Source organism: Halictus rubicundus, chromosome 15, assembly GCF_050948215.1.
Source record: "Halictus rubicundus isolate RS-2024b chromosome 15, iyHalRubi1_principal, whole genome shotgun sequence".
NCBI classification, from domain to species: Eukaryota; Metazoa; Arthropoda; class Insecta; order Hymenoptera; family Halictidae; genus Halictus; species Halictus rubicundus.
In genome coordinates, this window is record NC_135163.1 from 8,373,542 (window position 1) to 8,391,170 (window position 17,629).

Genomic DNA, 17,629 nt, shown 5'->3' on the forward strand with positions numbered 1-17,629 from the left:
CCATTTCTCTTGTTTCAAGAAATTTCTTAAAATTAGATTTTGTTGTTTGCGCCTTCCAGACTCCTACTAAATTTTTGTTTAACGAAGATATTATTCAAAATATGATAATAATTGATTTTCTGAGTGGAGTGTATGCGAAAGGCCTGGTCGGATTTCGCGCGTGCGAAAGTTTATCGCGAAATTTTTAATATTCTCGATAAGACAAGATACAGGTATTCGCATGAAACATCGCATAATCAGTCTCGATAAGAACATTAGTCATTCTGCACATAGCGCGACATGTGAAGAATGATGATAACGTCCTAGGAATTTTACTTGGCCAATATCTGTTACTTAACAGTACCCGATATCAATAATTGCTGAAGACAGTCTACTTAGACAACAAAAGAATGAGAAATTCTAGTAGTAGAAAATAAAGATTTCTTTTTTAAAAAAAGTCTCTCGAATGCACCTGCTTCAATACCTGCAACTCCATCTCGCCTTTGATTCCTGAAACATCAGTGTCTTCATGGTCGATACGAGAAGTGTCTCTCTTCAGGTAAAAACTCGCACATCCTGGAAAAGGTGGGGAGGTCAAGTATTTTGACGTGGGTGTATTATGCGTATTAAATAATCAGCCGAATGTCAACGTCTATTTTCTTCGAATATTCTTGGGTTTTCCCGACGGAATTTCATCACCGTAATTTTGTTATTTAAAATATTCGTCGGAGGTACCGAACGCCTTTTTATGCAGCCAGCCTTAATGACGTGAGAAACGAGGTTAGAAATGCCCCCCGATTTGTTAATCGGGGAAAAATAATACATTTCTCATGCTCGACAGAGTGGAATATAAACAGCGCGTGTATGCACATACATTTCGATTAAAAGTAAAAGTATCGTGAATGCGAGAGATTTCGGTGTTCGTTCATGTTCATAGTGTCAGGATATTTACTTTTTTTTCGAACGGTTGTAATAATAGTGTACATCCGATTCTTCTGTCATAACAATGTTTTTATTGTTCCGCTGCAATTCCATCGCTGTCGAGTTCTAAACTAATGTTCTCTATGCACCTATTAAAACAAAATTTCTTATATTAATTTTTGGATGCTGTGATCGAAATAAAAATAATCATGTTCGAGTGCTTGTTACAGTTTCACAGGAATTTCGTATTGTTTTGCAGCCAATCAAAATATTAAAATGCCATTCAAATTTCATCTAAAGAAAAGTAGACAATACAACGTCGTTTCGAAGAATCAATATGTGATCTGTGTCGAGCTTTTGGATACGACATCCATCGAATGTACGCTGAGCATCGATAGTTTAGGTCAAGAATGTCTCGACAATGTGACCCAACGCTTGGGCCTGGGCCAGCCAGAATTTTTTGGACTACGATACATTTCTCGACACGACTCCCCGTCCCCGAGATGGGTGGACATGGACAAACCGTTGAAGAAACAGCTCGAGAAAGAGGCGAAAAATTTTAGTCTCTATTTGAGGGTGATGTATTATGTTACGGATGTGCAACTTATTCAAGACGAGATGACCAGGTAGATACCACTGAAATGCACCTTCAACAATTATATTTTGCTGTTATTATGTTCGCTACTGTTCATTTTTAGGTACCATTATTACCTTCAACTGAAGAGTGATGTATTGGAAGGAAGATTCCCCTGTAACTCTAGGCAAGCATCTCTTTTAGCTAGTTACTCGATGCAAGCAGAATTTGGTAACTACGACGCTGAAAGACACACAATGGAGTGCCTACAGCAGTGCACGCTATTCCCTAAAGTAATTAAAAAAGATTTTCTATTTCACTCGAGAATTATCCGATTCAATTTCAATTTAATATCTTTTCTAGGACGTTATTCAGGCAGATTTAGGAGGCCTAGAGCCTCAGTTACACACCGCAGTGTGCCAGTACAAGAATTTGCTTGGTGTTACCCAAGCAGCGTCAGAGGAATTGTACATTTCTATTGTCATGCAATTAGAAGGATATGGGAACGAAACATTCTCCACTAAGGTATGGCTTTACATCTATAAATCCAACGTTCTGAACATTCTTAAATATTTGTGTCTATAAAACACAGGACAATGGCAATAACGAAGTAATACTAGGAATTTCCATCAACGGAATTATGGTTCTCTATCCGAGTACACAGACAACACAGTTCTACAGGTAATTTCATGTAGTCTGTATCAAAAATAATGCACAGGAGGTGTGCGACAACCTGAAACTAGTCAACTGTTTCATCTTAGGTGGAAGGACATAAGCAACGTAATAAATCACAAGAAAACGTTCAGAATAGAGTGTCAAGCAGAGGGCGAAGAAGCGAAGCAGTTTGTATTTAGCGAGTCTCGAAATGCCAAATACGTGTGGCGTTTGTGCATAGCGCAGCACACCTTTTACATGCAGCATCAGGAATCGCGGCCATTGGAAAGATCAACTAATGGATATTTCGTAAGTATCTTTTCAGGCAACCAGTTGGGGAAAGAACACCGTATGTAATTGTTTGCCAAGGGAAATATTGAGTAAAAATTGTGGAATGTTTTAGGATAGCGACACGAACGATTCAGGCGACCATGCCGTGTCTGTGAATCTCGATACAAGGAACGCGGACGGTCACACGCGATGGACAAGTTACAATGATCTATCGACATCACCGTATCCTCCAGTGGTGTCTGTGTCGTCTACAGACATCAACAACTTACGTGCCTTACTCCCCTCGTACAGGCCCGCGCCTGATTACGAGACTGCGGTTCAAATGAAGTATAATAATGGGGGAAACCCCCCTCAGCCTTATTACGCTAATCAGTCCACGATCGTTGGCGCTGATCTCTCGTGCCTTCTCGGTAATGTCGTTAACCGAAGTAGATATTAAACTCTTACACGTAGTGAAAGCTCCACTGGAAAAGGTTGTGCATAGAGTGTACACGAGAACCCAAAAATGTCGGGCTTTTTCGGTTTTTGGATTTTTGGGTTCTCGCGCGCCTCTAGTTGTGTAGAATGAAAACAATTGTACTAACAAGGAGACGCCGCGAATAGCTGATCGTAGACAATATTCACGAGTTCCTTGTCGGTGTGCTTTCAAGGTTCAGTATTCTCTAACAATCATTCACACTTTTACACTCTGTAAACGTCATAGGATGTCCGATGGAGATTAGTAGCAAAGACTGACACGCACAACTTCACCCATTCTCTGTTCTCTCATTCTAAAACCGTACTATTTCTACGATAGTATATGTATCGTAAAACGTATCTCGATAGTTCTACAACATAATGATGTTATAATTTATGTTGTACTCGCATAGGAATGTATTGTATATACACATTGAGCCTATTTTTTTAATGTGTCCGTTCAGGAAACTGTATTTATTGTTGGAACAAAAATAAAATTTGCAATTATCAACCCTTCAAATACGATCGGTCTCGACAGTCCTTACCTCAACGAACTAGTAAAACAATCTGCCTAAATTATATAGGCAAGCCTTAACAGGGAGACAACATATTAATAAATAATCTAATCCATTGAGACAATACTAACTTTGGTTTAAATGTAATTCACATAGTACAGTCTTAATGGATTAATGAAATTCATACTTTTACATATGATAACAATAAAGCCACACTCACATCATTCCTGCATTTTCCTCTCTCGTGCAATCTCACTTCTCTCAGCATTCACAATAGCTTCTAACAAAGAAATAGAGTCGGGTTTGTCCGCAGTAGCAAACACCTCTAAGTCAGCGTTCAATAATGCGTGCTTGGTCACAGGTCCGATTGCAACCGCCTTTATATTGCTCATGTCATAAGATTTTTTCTTTAATATAGTCACTATAAATTCCACGGTCGAGGGACTGAAGAATACAAATATTCTAGGTACATGGTCCATAAATTCTGATAAATCGTGTTCTAGCGTTTCACAAGGCAAAGTTCTGTAGACAACTATCTTAGTAAGTGATACGTTGTGTTCAGTGAGTGTTTTCTCGATTGTCTCTCTACCGATCTCACTGCAAGGATATAGCAAGGGCTTTAACCCTTTGCTAACAAATGCAACCAACAGTTCTGCTAACTCCTTAGCATTTCCAGTTTCCCTACCGAAGCAATTCTCAGAACCTAAGTGACTTTTGGCGAGGGATTCGGTTGCAGGTCCTACACAATACACGGGCAACGTTTTCCAAGGCAATAAAATCTGCTGGTTTTCCTTGGACACGAGATCGATTGCCTCGACCGCGCGTTTACTTGTCAGTATAAGCCCTGTGAAACAGAATAAGCATTTGAATTAATAAGCATTCGATTAATTCTTTTTAATGATACGGAATGACGAAAAGTGGTACCATGATACGAGTCCGGCGCACGGAGACATGCTCGTAGCTCTGACGTGTTCACGAATTTGAATGTTAGCGTAGGTAGACAGTTGCATGTGTAACCTGCAGTCTTCAGGGTTTCCACGAAAATCTCTTGGGAATCATTCTTCTCCGACATTCCTCGACATAATACCACTCTGTAACGCGATGCCATGTTTGCAAATCGCACTGCTATCAAACGCGCTAAAAAACGACGTCGCGGAACGTTCGAACACCGATAACGCGACAAGTAACGCGTCATTTCTGTGAGAACGCGCGAGATAACATTACTACCGGTTAATTAACATTCAAGGAGCACAGATCACTGAATAAAAAGCCAATTGAACCGTTAATTTAACTAAAAGTGCAAATTCAACGTCGCCGTAATTTAAACACCTACGGTCTGTCCGAACACATCGAGTTGCACAACATAATGGCGCGAAATTCGAACGTGTTGAACTCTATCAAGATTTGAAAATTTGAATAAGAAAAGCGCCACCGATACGAAACTGAAATGTTTCATCACGAATTGTTCCGTTACAAAAGTGTATGAATACCCATAGGCTTGCTATAAATATATTTTATATTAACATAGTCAAATATTCATTCACAAGTATCTACAATTTTCAAATATTGACATATCCGTAAATCACACGTTGCGTACTTCGGACTGCTTAAAACAAGGGCTACCAATAGTAAACTTTTTTGTCCATTCATTATTGAACGGCATTAATTAAACAAATTAGACGACTAGGAAAATACTCGGTGATGTTTTAACTAATAATATTTTTAATTTCTGTATAAACTATTATTCTTGCATGTTCTTATCGTGTTGGATTTCTTTGTTACGTAAATCAGCATAATGTGTGATGGCAATACTGGCAAATTTCAATTCCCGCGCTTTAAATTTTTTGATATTCGTACCAACTGAGAGGGTGTACACAAAAGATCGTTGCTCACCGAGTATAATGTGAAATATTTGTTAAACAGTAACTTGATAGAACGTTAGAATAATATTTTATAATACCTGTAACTGCATTTAATCATCTGTCGTTTGTGTCCGAGTTAACATACATTTTTCTACGCATTGTAAGTATTATTATATGCTCATAACCTCCATATGGCCGCCAAAGTAAAAGCAGCAAAGAAAAAAGGAGCAAATGGATATAAATTACCGAACCCAATACCTCCTGGCGAAATACTAACGGACGTAAAAAAAAATCAATGGATCCTTGATAAATCGATCGGTGTTGGAGGATTTGGCGAAGTTTATTCTGGTAAGCATGTACTCGCATTAAGAATCGTGCTTTCATGCCTATTTAAAATTGATGTAAACACTATTATAACAAGATAATTATGAATTACAGCTGCTCCGTACACTGGCAAACCTCCAAAGGATTTCCCAAATGTAATTAAAATTGTAAGTATTTAGAAAGGAAACACTCATAGTTATATTTTTAACCGATTAGTATATGTCATGGAATTTGTAGGAACCACATGGAAATGGACCATTGTTCGTGGAAATGCATTTTTATATGAGAAATGCCAAGCTTGACGAAAGTAAGTAGTATATAATACAATAAGTAAGTTATTGTATAAGCAGTTGTATGAGGTCACAGTACCATTCCTGTATCATTGTATTATATTTCAGTTGAGGCTTGGAGGAAGCAGAAAAAACTTTCAGGCCTTGGAATGCCTCCTTACATTGCCTCTGGAAGTCACGAGCACAAAAATACTAAATACAGATTTGTAGTAATGAATCGGTACGGTGTAGACTTGTGGAAGCTGTTTGAGGCGAACAAGAGACAATTTCCCGAACACACAGTCTATAAACTAGCTTTACAAATAGTAAGAATCATTGCTAGTTGTTTTGATTTCGTTTATTTATAGTGCAACTAATTTTAAAAAGAAATATTTGGGTGTTTAGGTAAATATATTAGAATATATTCATTCGAAAAAATACGTACACGCGGACGTAAAAGGGTCAAATTTATTGTTGGATTTGAAGTCGCCAAATCAGGTATATTTGGTAGATTTTGGGTTAGCATCTCGTTACACGACGAAAGACGTATGCGAGCGAGATCCAAGGAAAGCTCATAATGGAACCATTGAATATACCAGTAGAGATGCTCATATGGGAGGTAATGATAGTTCCAAATTTTATTTTGAAATTTCCATTACCTTCTTCCGGATGTTCGCATAAATTTTATTTTTATTTTAGTACCCACAATGCGTGGTGATATGGAAATTTTGGGTTACAATATAATTCAATGGTTATGCAGTTCCCTCTTATGGGAGAAAGACTTATCAGATGTAGTTAAAGTGCAAAACCAAAAGGAAGAAGCATTTGAAAATATTCCAGAATTTTTAAAGAAATCTTTCAAAGAATCCATTCCGAGCCCTGTGCTTAAGTATATGTCACAATTAGCGAGTATGAAGTTTAACGACGTGCCAGATTACGATAAATTTAAGAAAATATTAACAGACGGCTTAAAGCAATTGTCGCATAAACCCGACGGAAAATTAGAATTTGGAAATAGCGATGTTAAACACGAGGTTTTAAAGTCTACTCCGAAGAAATCGAAGAAAGTGGTAAAAAGTCGAAAAAGCCCGGGCAAACGTACGAAAAAAGTATTAAATGATGATGACTCTGAGGAAGAATCCAATAAGAGAATAAAAACAGCAGCAAAAAATCGAAAAAGTCCGGTAAGACGTACGAAAGAAGTATTAAATGATGAAGAGTCTGACGAAGAATCTTATAAAAAAATAGATAAAACAACAGTAAAAGGTCGAAAAAGTCCGGGTAAACGTACGAGAAAAGTACTAAGTGATGATGAATCTGCTGAAGAATCTCATGAAAATATAAAAACAACAGTAAAAAATCGAAAAAGTCCAGGAAGACGTACGAAAGAAGTATTAGATGATGGTGACTCTGACGAAGAATCTTCTAAAAAAATAGTTAAAAAAACAGTAAAAGGTCGAAAAAATCCGGGTAAACGTACTAGCGAGGTATTAAACGATGACGAGTCTGACGACGAAACTTTTAAAAAAATAGTTAAAACAACAGTAAAAAGTCGAAAAACTTCTGGTAAACGTACGAACAAGGTATTAAATGATGACGAGTCTGACGAGGACGCGTAAGAAAAAAAATCCAGGAAGACGTACGAAAGGAGTATGAAATGATCTGATGAAGAATTGTGTAAAAAAAATAGTTCAAAAATGAATAAAAATAATGTCTACTTTGTAAATAAATGTAACGACGAAGAGGCTTATTAAAAGGCGGATGGTCACGATAAAAATCTGGACATCCGAACGTAGGAAAACGATTTAAGATAGTATGAGATGTTAATAAAAAGAGCGTGTGTATATTTCGTCTGTGGGGTGTAATATTACCATTAAAAAAATGCCCTGCCATGCGAAAGTATGCGTGTTTTATGAAAGAGAAATAGTTTTAATCGTGTGTTCGACAACTATGGCGACTATTCAGTTAGTTAATCAGAAGGTTCTTAATTTTTCTAATAAAATCCGATGAAATCCTAAACGGCGAGTATGAACAGCATTTTATGATAAGTCCCAAAGCCCCATTTTCTGGCATCAGAAAAGAATAACCTAAAATTTCGACAAAATTCCCACGATTTTTTCCGAACTTTCAGAATCCATGTTCCGACAGATACACGTACTGCCATCTAAGCAGAACAAGTTGAAACTAATCGTGTTAAAACTTGACCGTTCTGCCGTAGATGGCGCCACAGTTCAGTTGAAAGATTTAAACTCTAAAACGGCTATCTCTAGGCTCCGAGTTTAAATCGCAAATTGCTGATGGTATACAATTCATTGCAACTATTATTTCAATAATTTGTTAGTGCAAGACCGAGGACGCAGAAACGACAGAAGAACGCATCAGAATTGATCTGTTTCCCGTGAGACTGGGGACAGATATTGCCGGTCTGAAATTCAAATAAAATTCGCCGACACCGATGACGAGTTACGGAATCGGCGACCGCGGAGGGAAAGGAAACCGAGTTGTATGACGGGTCAGTCGAAGGTGGATGCGGTCGGAAGGTTCGCGGAGTGGGGGTCAGAGAGGGGAATAGGGGCCAGTCGGCAGAAGAGAGACAGGGTATAGAAGGACGAATAGGGGGCAGAGGAGAGATAGGGGCAGGAGAGAGACAATGGATTGAGATAGGAGGATGGTTAGGTGGCAGAAGAGAGATAGGTGGTCGCAGGAGGGAAAGGGGGGAGACAGTTGCGCGCGCATTCCAAGCGCGCGTCACTTGTAAATAGTTCTATTCTCGGTAAGAGAAGGTAGCCGAGCCGAGAGTGCTCGGCTCGACACCAGTCAAGGAACCAGCTGAGGCCTGTACCGAACGATCCGAGCGCCTCTGCACGGTACTCGGTGCTGGAAGTCGTGCGAGTCCGGCTCGAGACGGCCAGTGTGTCGCAAGTGCGCCGACCAGTCGCGTTCTCAGATCTGTTCTCCGGTCCTCCGAAATCGAAAAGTGACCGGCAAACAACCGCCGGAGAATCGGTTCACAGCTAAATAGCAACCGATTCGATCAGAAGTGTTTCGTTCGTCGAACCTTTCACGTCGTATCAGAGCCTAGCAACCGATTATTTTCGAGTGTGTTTCGCGCGGCGGTGTCGAGTGCCGCGAAACCATGATTTCAGCTCCCTAGAGCCGGAACAGTTTCCGTGGTGTGCCGCGAGCCCGAAAAGAGAACGCGTCCGTTCGCATTTTATTTGTCCGCTGGTTCGTTTTGTTTTCTCGAGGGAAACATGTATTCCGACGGTCACGAGGTGGACGGCAGCTGGGTGCTGCGTGTCTACGTGACCGATCTGCAAGTGGAGAGGAGTTTGCGAGTCAAGGGGGAGTTGCACATCGGCGGTGTCATGCTTCGTCTGGTCGACGATCTCGGTGAGTTCTGTTGCTTGTATTCTGTTTCGAATTTTTTCGAAAGCCCGCGAAAACGCAAAAATTCGAAACACCACGATTTATGGCGCACGTGATATGCGACGGTCACGTGACCCTCCGAAACACTGTATGTCGCTGTGAAGAAGGCACCCGGATGGAATGCTGTTCCGATTGGTTATTGGGCGCACGGGATCGCGCTATTGGTCCGAGTGACATTGTCGGCGAACCGAATTATGAACACGTACGGTTTTACCTTGCACCTCTGCCGTCCCGGCTGCCTTCTTTCCAGACACGGTGAATCGCTCGCACGCGTTGGACCGTTATCGAGACCGGTTTATCTTTTGCGACAAAATCCGAGCAGTTTAATTAATATGCTGCCGTGATTTCGGTTCGCGTGAACTCTCTCGTCTGTTTGCGCCACTGTGCTGACATTCCCGATCAACTGCTCAGTACCGACACGAGTACTGTTTTTATTTACAGCGGATTAAAGCTGATCGATGAAAGCCGTCGAAAGAAACAAACACGTACATTCGATTATCTCAATGTTATTTTAATCCCCTTTTAACACTAGATTTACGGGACCCGTCAAAATGACGGATTCTAATATTTTTAAATTGCAAATATTGAGATTGTAAAAATGCATCCATGAGCAATTATTTGACAAATTGATTTCTTTGGGTAAATATTATTTAAAAAATGGCGACGAACTTTGATCGATACATTCATGTTATTTTTATAAAGTAATGTAAAATAGTCGTTTTTAGTGCTCCGTAAACCTAGTTAACTGTGGAATTTAATTTTAGAAATTCCTCGCGGCGCGGAATTGAAACCAAGCAACGACGAATATATACGTCGAACGCGGACCGAATGCCGCTATTATAAATTTTACGGAGAAAGGAAAGCGAAATGAGAAAGAATTACATTTTTAGTCGATAATAAATTAACAATTCATTAACGTTACACGTTGTACACGTCAAACGCGCTTAACTGGTTAATCTCAATGTAAGTTCAATTTTCGGAATGTTTTCGTTCTGAAAACCTCTGCTAAAGTAGTTGATGATGTCAGGAACCGTTCTCGGTGCCAGAGCTTAACAATGACCTAAATAAAATCGAACGAAATTTTGCTGAACAAACTGTATGCGTACTATTTGATCAAAAATGGTCACGTTAAAAATTCTTCAGAAACGAGGTCACATTGAAAATCCTTAGTTAAGGGGTCGTTTCCTCTACCGCTGCAGACAGGTCTAAAAGTTGCGAAAACATGTGTCAGGTGATACTAACCCGAACCTGGGCCGCTCATGTTCGTGCGTCTCTGCGCAACAGCAGCGTGTCCACGTGAAAAGTCACGGTCGAGGAGTCGTCAGCGGGGTCGCGTTAAAAAGAGGAAGGAGGGCAACAAATATTCCCGAGGCGTATTCGGAAGCGAGGTATTCCACGAAACGACTGGTCCGGTCTTCGAGGATACCAGGTAAACGAGCTCTGGGGTGGCCTCTGGATCGTTGGGTTCCCCGTTGGTCTCGTGGCGGCGGAGCCAGCAACAAGTTGCTGGGATTATCACCTGTGGTCACCAGCTTCAAAAATTCCATATCAAAATTGTAAGAAAACGCAATGGAACAGTCACAGTTGGGGATGGGGGATGTGACTTGGAGTATTGGGAATGAAAAATGAGGGGTCAGAGATGGCTCGGAGGACCGGTGTCCAGTCTTTCAGGGATACCAGGTAGAAGAGAGAGTCCCAGGGTGGGCATGGGGTCCTCGCACTGGTGGCGTAGCAGCAACCAGTTGCTGAGATTACTGCCTGTGTTCACCAGCTTCAGAGATTCAATATCAAAATTGTAAGAAAACGCAATGGAACAGTCACAGTTGGGGATGGGGGATGTGACTTCGAATATTGGGAATGAAAAATGAGAGGTCAGAGATGACTTAGAGGACCGGTGTCCAATCTTTCGGGGATACCAGGTAGAAGAGAGAGTCCCAGGGTGGGCATGGGGTCCTCGCACTGGTGGCGTAGCAGCAACCAGTTGCTGGGATTATCACCTGTGGTCACCAGCTTCAGAGATTCAATATCAAAATTGTAAGAAAACGCAATGGAACAGTCACAGTTGGAGATAGGGGGTGTGACTTCGAATATTGGGAATGAAAAATGAGGGGTCAGAGATGGCTCAGAGGACCGGTGTCCCGTCTTTCAGGGATACCAGGTAGAAGAGAGAGTCCCAGGGTGGGCATGGGGTCCTCGCACTGGTGGCGTAGCAGCAACCAGTTGCTGAAATTATTACCTGTGGTCACCAGCTTCAGAGATTCAATATCAAAATTGTAAGAAAACGCAATGGAACGTCACAGTTGGGGACGAGGGGTGTGACTTCGAATATTGGGAATGAAAAATGAGGGGTTAGAGATGGCTCAGAGGACCGGTGTCCAGTCTTTCGGGGATACCAGGTAGAAGAGAGTCCCAGGGTGAGCTGGATCGATGGGATCCTCGCACTGGCGGCGGAGCCAGCAACAAGTTGCTGGGGATTATTAGCGTGTCGCTGGTAGGAACGCGCGACTGCACTCTCTCCCCCACCCGGTGCAGCCGATGGGTGCACAAACCGAAGCGTGCACCGGGGAGTGGAAAAACTGGACGGTCGAACTAGTTTCGCCGTGACGGCGACGGACGGACGCGACGAGCGCGCTCGGCCACCGAACCTCCTTTATATGCTAAAGGGGAGCTCCCACAGGCCGGTGGGACGACAGAAGAGACACGTGAGGTAGCATAGACAGGCTACGGTGCTGTGCGCGGCTCTGTTCTCTCTGCTCGTACCGCGCGCCGCCACGTAAAACGAAACACCGTTGCCCCGGCCCGGCCCGGCCCGCCGCTTTCCTCGCTGATAAGCCTAACCGAGACCCGGTGTCTGATTCCATTCGCGAATCGCCACCGGAGAACGACTCGTTCTACGAATACCTTCAGCACCCTGCTGCCTCGGAACCCCAGGTTGCCAACCTGTGCCCCGGAACCGCCAACGAAGTCGCCAGGAAACAGTATCCGTAACCGTCGGAACGATCTCTACCGTAACTGTCCAAATCTTAGCCCCGCCACCGGGGGGGATCACCGCTTGGGTCAACAGACTCGAAGCGAAAGATTGCAATTTTTCTTAAATCTCTTACCATCCAATTCGTCTCTTTTTTCTGATTAAAATCATAAGTATATGTTTCAAGGATTAAAACTGAACCCAGAGGAACATTGGCGGAATGACGAACAGAGTTTCGCGAGCCAGGTTGAGAAGCCCTGCCCCAGGTCCTCCGTCCTAGGAACACGTAGGTGGTTCGAAGGAGTCGAATGGTGCTAGAATAACATCGAAGATGGTCGTCGGGAGTGAGCCCAGATATTCGAACGTTGTCGTTGACGGAGTGTAACGTTCGCTGAAACCGAACCGCTCTATCGCGGCCGGAAAATAACCGGGCCGAGATAGTTCCCGCAGGTCAATATACCGGTTAATTAACCACGTCGGGAGTAGGCTAGAGCCTCCATCCCCGGGCGAATTAGCCAATTTCGATCAATTGAGTCGGCCCATAGCCCACGTTCCATCCATTCGTCCGAATACCACGGGGTTCGGACCTCGAGAAGCCTCTCCCGCACAGCTGGCCTAACCGCGAACACGCCGTGTCGCAATTGCTGTTGCAAATTGTCCGTGAAATTCAGGGATGCGCCTCCGATGATCGCCGATCATCCTACCCTCAGCGATTACATTTCCTTTCGGTGAACGTTTATCGTTACATTAGCTGTGCAAATAGATCGCCTCATTTTTTAAAACTATGTCTTTCGTTCGTATAGGAAGTATACAAGATTATGCGCCGCAGTATCCTCCATCGTTTCGTTGCGCTCTACCTACGTCTGGTTGGCAGATTACAGTCGCCTTCCCGGAAAAAGGACGCCGGTTTCCTGGCTGTGAAGTCATCGATGCATTCTCCGACCTCTTTCAGGGAATTTTAACGTTAAACCGAAGCTACGACGGACTGGATAAAGAGACACCGAACTTATTCGCACACCTAATATCGCTGGTATCGCTGTACGCGTTCACGATTTCGACGGCCTCGTCGAAAGAGTCCGTTCCGTCTTCGAAATAGAACGGATCCGACGGTTTATTTTCACGGGACGAAGCTTACGCGCCGGTCGTAATTCACACTTAGAGCGTGTATCGGTTCCTCGTTTTCATCCCTTTCGGCTTGTTTGGACGAGAGATCGTATAAACTGCTCGGTACCGCCGTCGTCCCGCCTTCTATTAGGCGTCCGTGTATTTTCGGCGGTATCTTATGAAGACGACAGATCCTTCTCCCCTCTTTCTAGAAAGAGAGAGAGAAGGGGAGGAACCGAGCTTATTTTAACCCGGCGTTTCCTCCGCACGATTTTTCGAGCCGCCACTCCGCCCTGCCCGTTCCGCCGGGCCTAAAAGGGCCTCCACGGCCGTCCGACCTTTTATCCCTTCATTAAATCTCGTCCTCCGCTCCGTAACTTAGTTACGCGTCTTCTTTTTACGTCGCGTCGCCGACGCTGTGGAACAACCACGCTTCTCGAAAATCCCGACCAGACGGCCGTGCCCCTCCCGCTTCGAATCATGCGAAATTCTTCTCGTTAGTCCCTAGCATGATCGAATTGATAGGACTGAAAGTAGGGACGCTGGACGTGCCAATATTCGGTCGTAACAAGTTGCTGCAAAAGTTAATATCGAGAAATTCTTTGAATCCTCATAGATACTCCGCCCCCTGGGGGAGTGTTACCTCCTCCGTCCTAATTTGAAGAACTCGGCATCACGAGCCCCACTTCTTCCCTCCCTTGGGAGGGTAGGACATAGTTCCCGCCCCCGAATGATGGAGGGAGGAATAAATCGCCGCGCACGGAAAGAGGGGAGCCATCGGAGGCGTGCCCGACACGCCCTATCCCCTCCCCCGCCCCTGTGTCGGTCAATCGCGAGGTCCCAGAACGTTCGGGGACCTCCAGGGGGCCGGCCGGTTACGCCCAGGGGCGGGGCGAGTGTTGCCCCGCCCAATGTAACTGCACTTATTTATGTTACAACACGCTTTCAAAGCATCGGGCCAACGAACCAATTGTTAGGATTAATCTCGAAAAATCAGAAGGTCCTGTTATTCTATATTTCGAGAGATTATTTCTGCGAATGTTTTCTCGCGGAAGGGACGAGGCGTCGCCTCACGAGCGAACGCGGCAGAATACCACTTCCGGTGCAGGGGGATTTTAATCGCGGTGTTTATTCGTTGCTCACGGCATGAGCAGATAAGTCGTATCTGGAAGATATGCCCTTCTGCGGGTAATTACGATAATTCCACGAAGCCGTCGATGTTTGCTTCTCCCGTCGACGCTTCGACAGGTACACCATCGAGTTGAAACACAGTTAATTTTCTTAGCAAATTGTAATAGTATCCAGATGAATTTTGAATTTTAAGTTTGAAGGACAGAAAAATTGAGAGAGCAATATCGCCCATTTTCGACGATATTTTCGCAGGCGAGTTCAAATATAATTCGGACTAATTAATCTCGAATCTGTATGTATTGATTTTCTTCACATTTTTAAGCCCTCCATCTTCGACACCAGCTTCGAGAAACAACTAATCGATGCCTGCTGCTAGACGATTAAAATTCAACTGGAACGGGCCTGCATTTAATCCTCGAACAACGGAATGAACACTACGAAGAAAGTCTGCTACACAGTTCGAAAACTTGGATTTCAGCAAGTGGTTTGCAACCAGAGACAATTGGCCGCTGCACGGCAATTCGAAGACACGTCGCAGGTGTCGCGAAGATCGTTCCCAGCGGCGCAGCATAAATTTGCGGGCGCTTCGTGCGGTCGGCGGACATGAATGGCGACGAGAGCCGATCGAGAGACGCTCGAGGTGTCTCGTAACGTTCTCCGATGCATTTGTATCGCGTTAAAACGCGCCATTTAGAAGCGGCCGCGGCCGTTTAAGTGGCGAACGAACGAGCGTCGTCGCAATAGCCTTCAGCCGGCAAACCGTCGACCTTCGCCGCGTCGACGCGTCCGAGAGAGCCCCGACTTGTTTCGTTCTTGGCGAGCACGGTGTCGCACGGACACCCGGTATGTATTTACATAGGGTTCTGCCGAGGAGGAGAGCGAGGCGACGCTGTTCTCGAAGAGGTGGCCGGGCACCTGTACCACTACGGTAACCTGTCAAGCTGGAAGGGCAAGAAAGGGCCACGTAACAAAAGCTCCTGCTCCGTCGGACGTCCCTTTACCTGCTCGACGTCCGACGAATCTCCTAGACGTGCCTCGAGAGAGAAACCCATGGATTTTCGGCTGGTGAAAATGCACGGTGCTGGACCAACCGATTGTTGCGGGTCTGCAGGTGCGCCGTGGGTCGATTGTCCCCAGAGATTCGAGATTGCGACGAGTCTGCGGATTGCTGGAACCTTATTTTGGTTGCTTGAGGAGCAGGTTTGGGAGCGAGTCATTACCAGCGATTGTTTCATCATTTTTTAAAAGACTAAAGACATTTTTGTATGGATCCTTTGACAGAAACAGCAATCTTCGAGCTGACAATTTACCTCCTCCAGTGATGTCATCGAAGAGTTTCACTTCAGATGCCGATAGGTCAAGATTCTCCAATTCCGACGGCATTTTCCGCCATTTTTAGGACGCTACAGAGCACCCGTCTCGCAGTAACGAATTTCCCGAGGATTTCGGGGTTCCCACACCCGGTGAAGAACTTCGGATCGTGGGCGCGAAATCCACGGAAAAGAGGAGAGGCGCGTGGCACTCCGTTCGCATAATTAACGCTCGCCGGGTGGACACGTGCGCGCGCGCAAGCGGCCGCTCGGGGAACGCGAAGCAAGCCCGGGGACTCGAAAGTACCGTACCATCAGTAACTCGATGACAAGACTACATTCTTCTTGTCTCGCTTCTGCGAAACCGAGCGAGGAGCGTGCGGCGTTGCTGATGGGAACGGGTAGCGTCTCACCTGGACACCTAGGTGCGCGAGTTTAATTAACCGTAGTCGAGTAATAAGTCGGACGGAAAGAGGGCTGTAGAAGAGCATTGTTGGAGGCGAAAGAGGATCTTGATTTCAACGTTCTGCAGATCTGCTTGATCTCACCGTTGGCGTGATCTAATCGACCGTTTTACCTCTGGTAGCAAAAATGACTAAGCACACCTTGTTTCTTCTGACATGCTACTGCGAAGAACAGTGTTTTAGGATTTAGGTGGACTCTTTGCGAGTGTTCCTTGTAAGTAGTCTCTTCAGGTAGGGAAGTGCAACGTTTTTGAGTATCGTAGAAAATGTTATTGACATAAGGGATAGACGGAGCTTCGCTGTAAGCGTCACTAAAAATTCCTCTTCTCTCTCAACGATTCTCTCCCCTTCGATCCTAGGATCCTGCGGTCAGGATGGTGTCCTTTTTCGCTAGAAGGGGGGGAATTTCGTAACAAAGCAGCGCACCGAACGGCGATCCCGGGCGCGAGGTAGCCGGAATATAAAATTACGGAGCCGGGTAATCCGAGCCGGTGCTCGTAAGCCGAGCAGATAATTCGAGTTAAGTGGCTCTCTCGGGTAAGTCGAGGTTCGCGGAGACTTTGCGCCGCCGCTTCGTCGAGTTGCACGTCGATCGAGTGGAAGCGTAAAAATCGGCGTCGAGGCGGTGTCGGGCCGTCGCGTCGCGCCGTGCCCACGCGTTGCTCCCAGACATCCGTCTTTCTCCTTCTGCCTGTCTCTCTTTCGCGTTTTTCTTCGTCCCACCGTGTTCGAGACTCCTACAGAATGGTACGTGTCGTAACCGACTATAAACATCGGCACCTGCGGGCCTGTCACCTTTCTTCTAGCCGGTCGCGTCGTCGATCGCCTCTCCGCGGTCGTAAATCGCGAGCGAACGTGCCGCTTCGGGCACCGAGACGAAAACGCTCGAATCTGCCGCCGGGATCAATTTTCTCACCGTCCTGGGACGTTGCAGGACCTTTCGGGAACGGTCCTTTCGGAACAGGGAAAAAATCGTCGCAGGTAGGACGAGGAGAGACCCTCCGATGCGTCTGGAAGAGATTCCCGGATACGGAGCTTTCTGTCCGTGTCTGTGCTAGATAGTATTGCGTTCTTGACCATCAGTCGGCACAGTGGTACAGTGACTTTATATATGTCGCCAAGGCCTGGACGATAAACGTCGCGGAATTGTCCCCACTAGTATATCTCGTGGGAGTCCACAATGCTCGAGAGGAGTGTGAACATAACACGGCTCGGGTCTTGCGACGAAGATGAGTGTAATCTTAGGGGAGTAAAAGCATTGGAAGAATTTGAAGATACTGTTGTATTATTTTCAACGTATTTAGCATATTAACCCTTGAATGCACGGGGTCTGTAAAAGGAGCCCAGTGTTGGATTTTGTGTCAACATTTTTAGCCGC

The 17,629-nt window shown here is 44.8% G+C and overlaps 4 protein-coding genes across 4 annotated transcripts in view; 3 read left to right on the forward strand and 1 right to left on the reverse strand.

The window, feature by feature from the left end:
• Positions 1 to 536: 536 nt before the first annotated feature.
• Positions 537 to 3,395, forward strand: Pez (protein tyrosine phosphatase non-receptor pez). The gene is made up of 7 exons (XM_076801600.1): positions 537 to 759; positions 1,160 to 1,526; positions 1,599 to 1,767; positions 1,838 to 1,999; positions 2,067 to 2,155; positions 2,236 to 2,437; positions 2,532 to 3,395. The coding sequence occupies exons 2-7, from the start codon at positions 1,177 to 1,179 to the stop codon at positions 2,856 to 2,858; spliced, it is 1,299 nt and encodes a 432-aa protein (XP_076657715.1). The 5' UTR covers positions 537 to 759; positions 1,160 to 1,176; the 3' UTR covers positions 2,859 to 3,395.
• On the reverse strand, positions 3,245 to 4,681 carry Uros1 (Uroporphyrinogen III synthase 1). Its single transcript, XM_076801601.1, has 2 exons — positions 4,315 to 4,681; positions 3,245 to 4,234 (listed from the first exon to the last, which is right to left on the reverse strand). The coding sequence occupies exons 1-2, from the start codon at positions 4,583 to 4,585 to the stop codon at positions 3,612 to 3,614; spliced, it is 894 nt and encodes a 297-aa protein (XP_076657716.1). The 5' UTR covers positions 4,586 to 4,681; the 3' UTR covers positions 3,245 to 3,611.
• A 200-nt stretch (positions 4,682 to 4,881) lies between these two features.
• Positions 4,882 to 7,695, forward strand: LOC143361892 (serine/threonine-protein kinase VRK1-like). Its single transcript, XM_076801599.1, has 6 exons — positions 4,882 to 5,600; positions 5,691 to 5,743; positions 5,814 to 5,883; positions 5,975 to 6,171; positions 6,251 to 6,464; positions 6,545 to 7,695. Exons 1-6 carry the CDS (start codon positions 5,444 to 5,446, stop codon positions 7,462 to 7,464), a joined length of 1,611 nt encoding a protein of 536 aa, XP_076657714.1. The 5' UTR covers positions 4,882 to 5,443; the 3' UTR covers positions 7,465 to 7,695.
• A 939-nt stretch (positions 7,696 to 8,634) lies between these two features.
• Positions 8,635 to 17,629, forward strand: part of LOC143361226 (unc-112-related protein) — a 72,210-nt gene continuing 63,215 nt past the window's right edge. The window contains exon 1 of the mRNA XM_076800461.1: positions 8,635 to 9,238. Within this exon, the coding sequence (XP_076656576.1) occupies positions 9,100 to 9,238 (139 nt within the window). The 5' untranslated portion in view covers positions 8,635 to 9,099. The remainder of the gene's footprint in view (positions 9,239 to 17,629) is intronic.

Excerpts from the sequence above, each read along its gene's own strand:
- Pez (XM_076801600.1), top strand. The coding sequence starts at position 1,177 with ATGCCATTCAAATTTCATCTAAAGAAAAGTAGACAATACAACGTCGTT. Across the intron at positions 2,000-2,066 it reads ACGAAACATTCTCCACTAAG|GACAATGGCAATAACGAAGT; the intron begins GTATGGCTTTAC and ends TATAAAACACAG. Across the intron at positions 2,156-2,235 it reads CAGACAACACAGTTCTACAG|GTGGAAGGACATAAGCAACG; the intron begins GTAATTTCATGT and ends GTTTCATCTTAG.
- LOC143361892 (XM_076801599.1), top strand. The coding sequence starts at position 5,444 with ATGGCCGCCAAAGTAAAAGCAGCAAAGAAAAAAGGAGCAAATGGATAT. Across the intron at positions 5,884-5,974 it reads AAATGCCAAGCTTGACGAAA|TTGAGGCTTGGAGGAAGCAG; the intron begins GTAAGTAGTATA and ends ATTATATTTCAG. Across the intron at positions 6,465-6,544 it reads TAGAGATGCTCATATGGGAG|TACCCACAATGCGTGGTGAT; the intron begins GTAATGATAGTT and ends TTTTTATTTTAG.
- Uros1 (XM_076801601.1), bottom strand. The coding sequence starts at position 4,585 with ATGACGCGTTACTTGTCGCGTTATCGGTGTTCGAACGTTCCGCGACGT. Across the intron at positions 4,235-4,314 it reads TGCGCCGGACTCGTATCATG|GGCTTATACTGACAAGTAAA; the intron begins GTACCACTTTTC and ends TCTGTTTCACAG.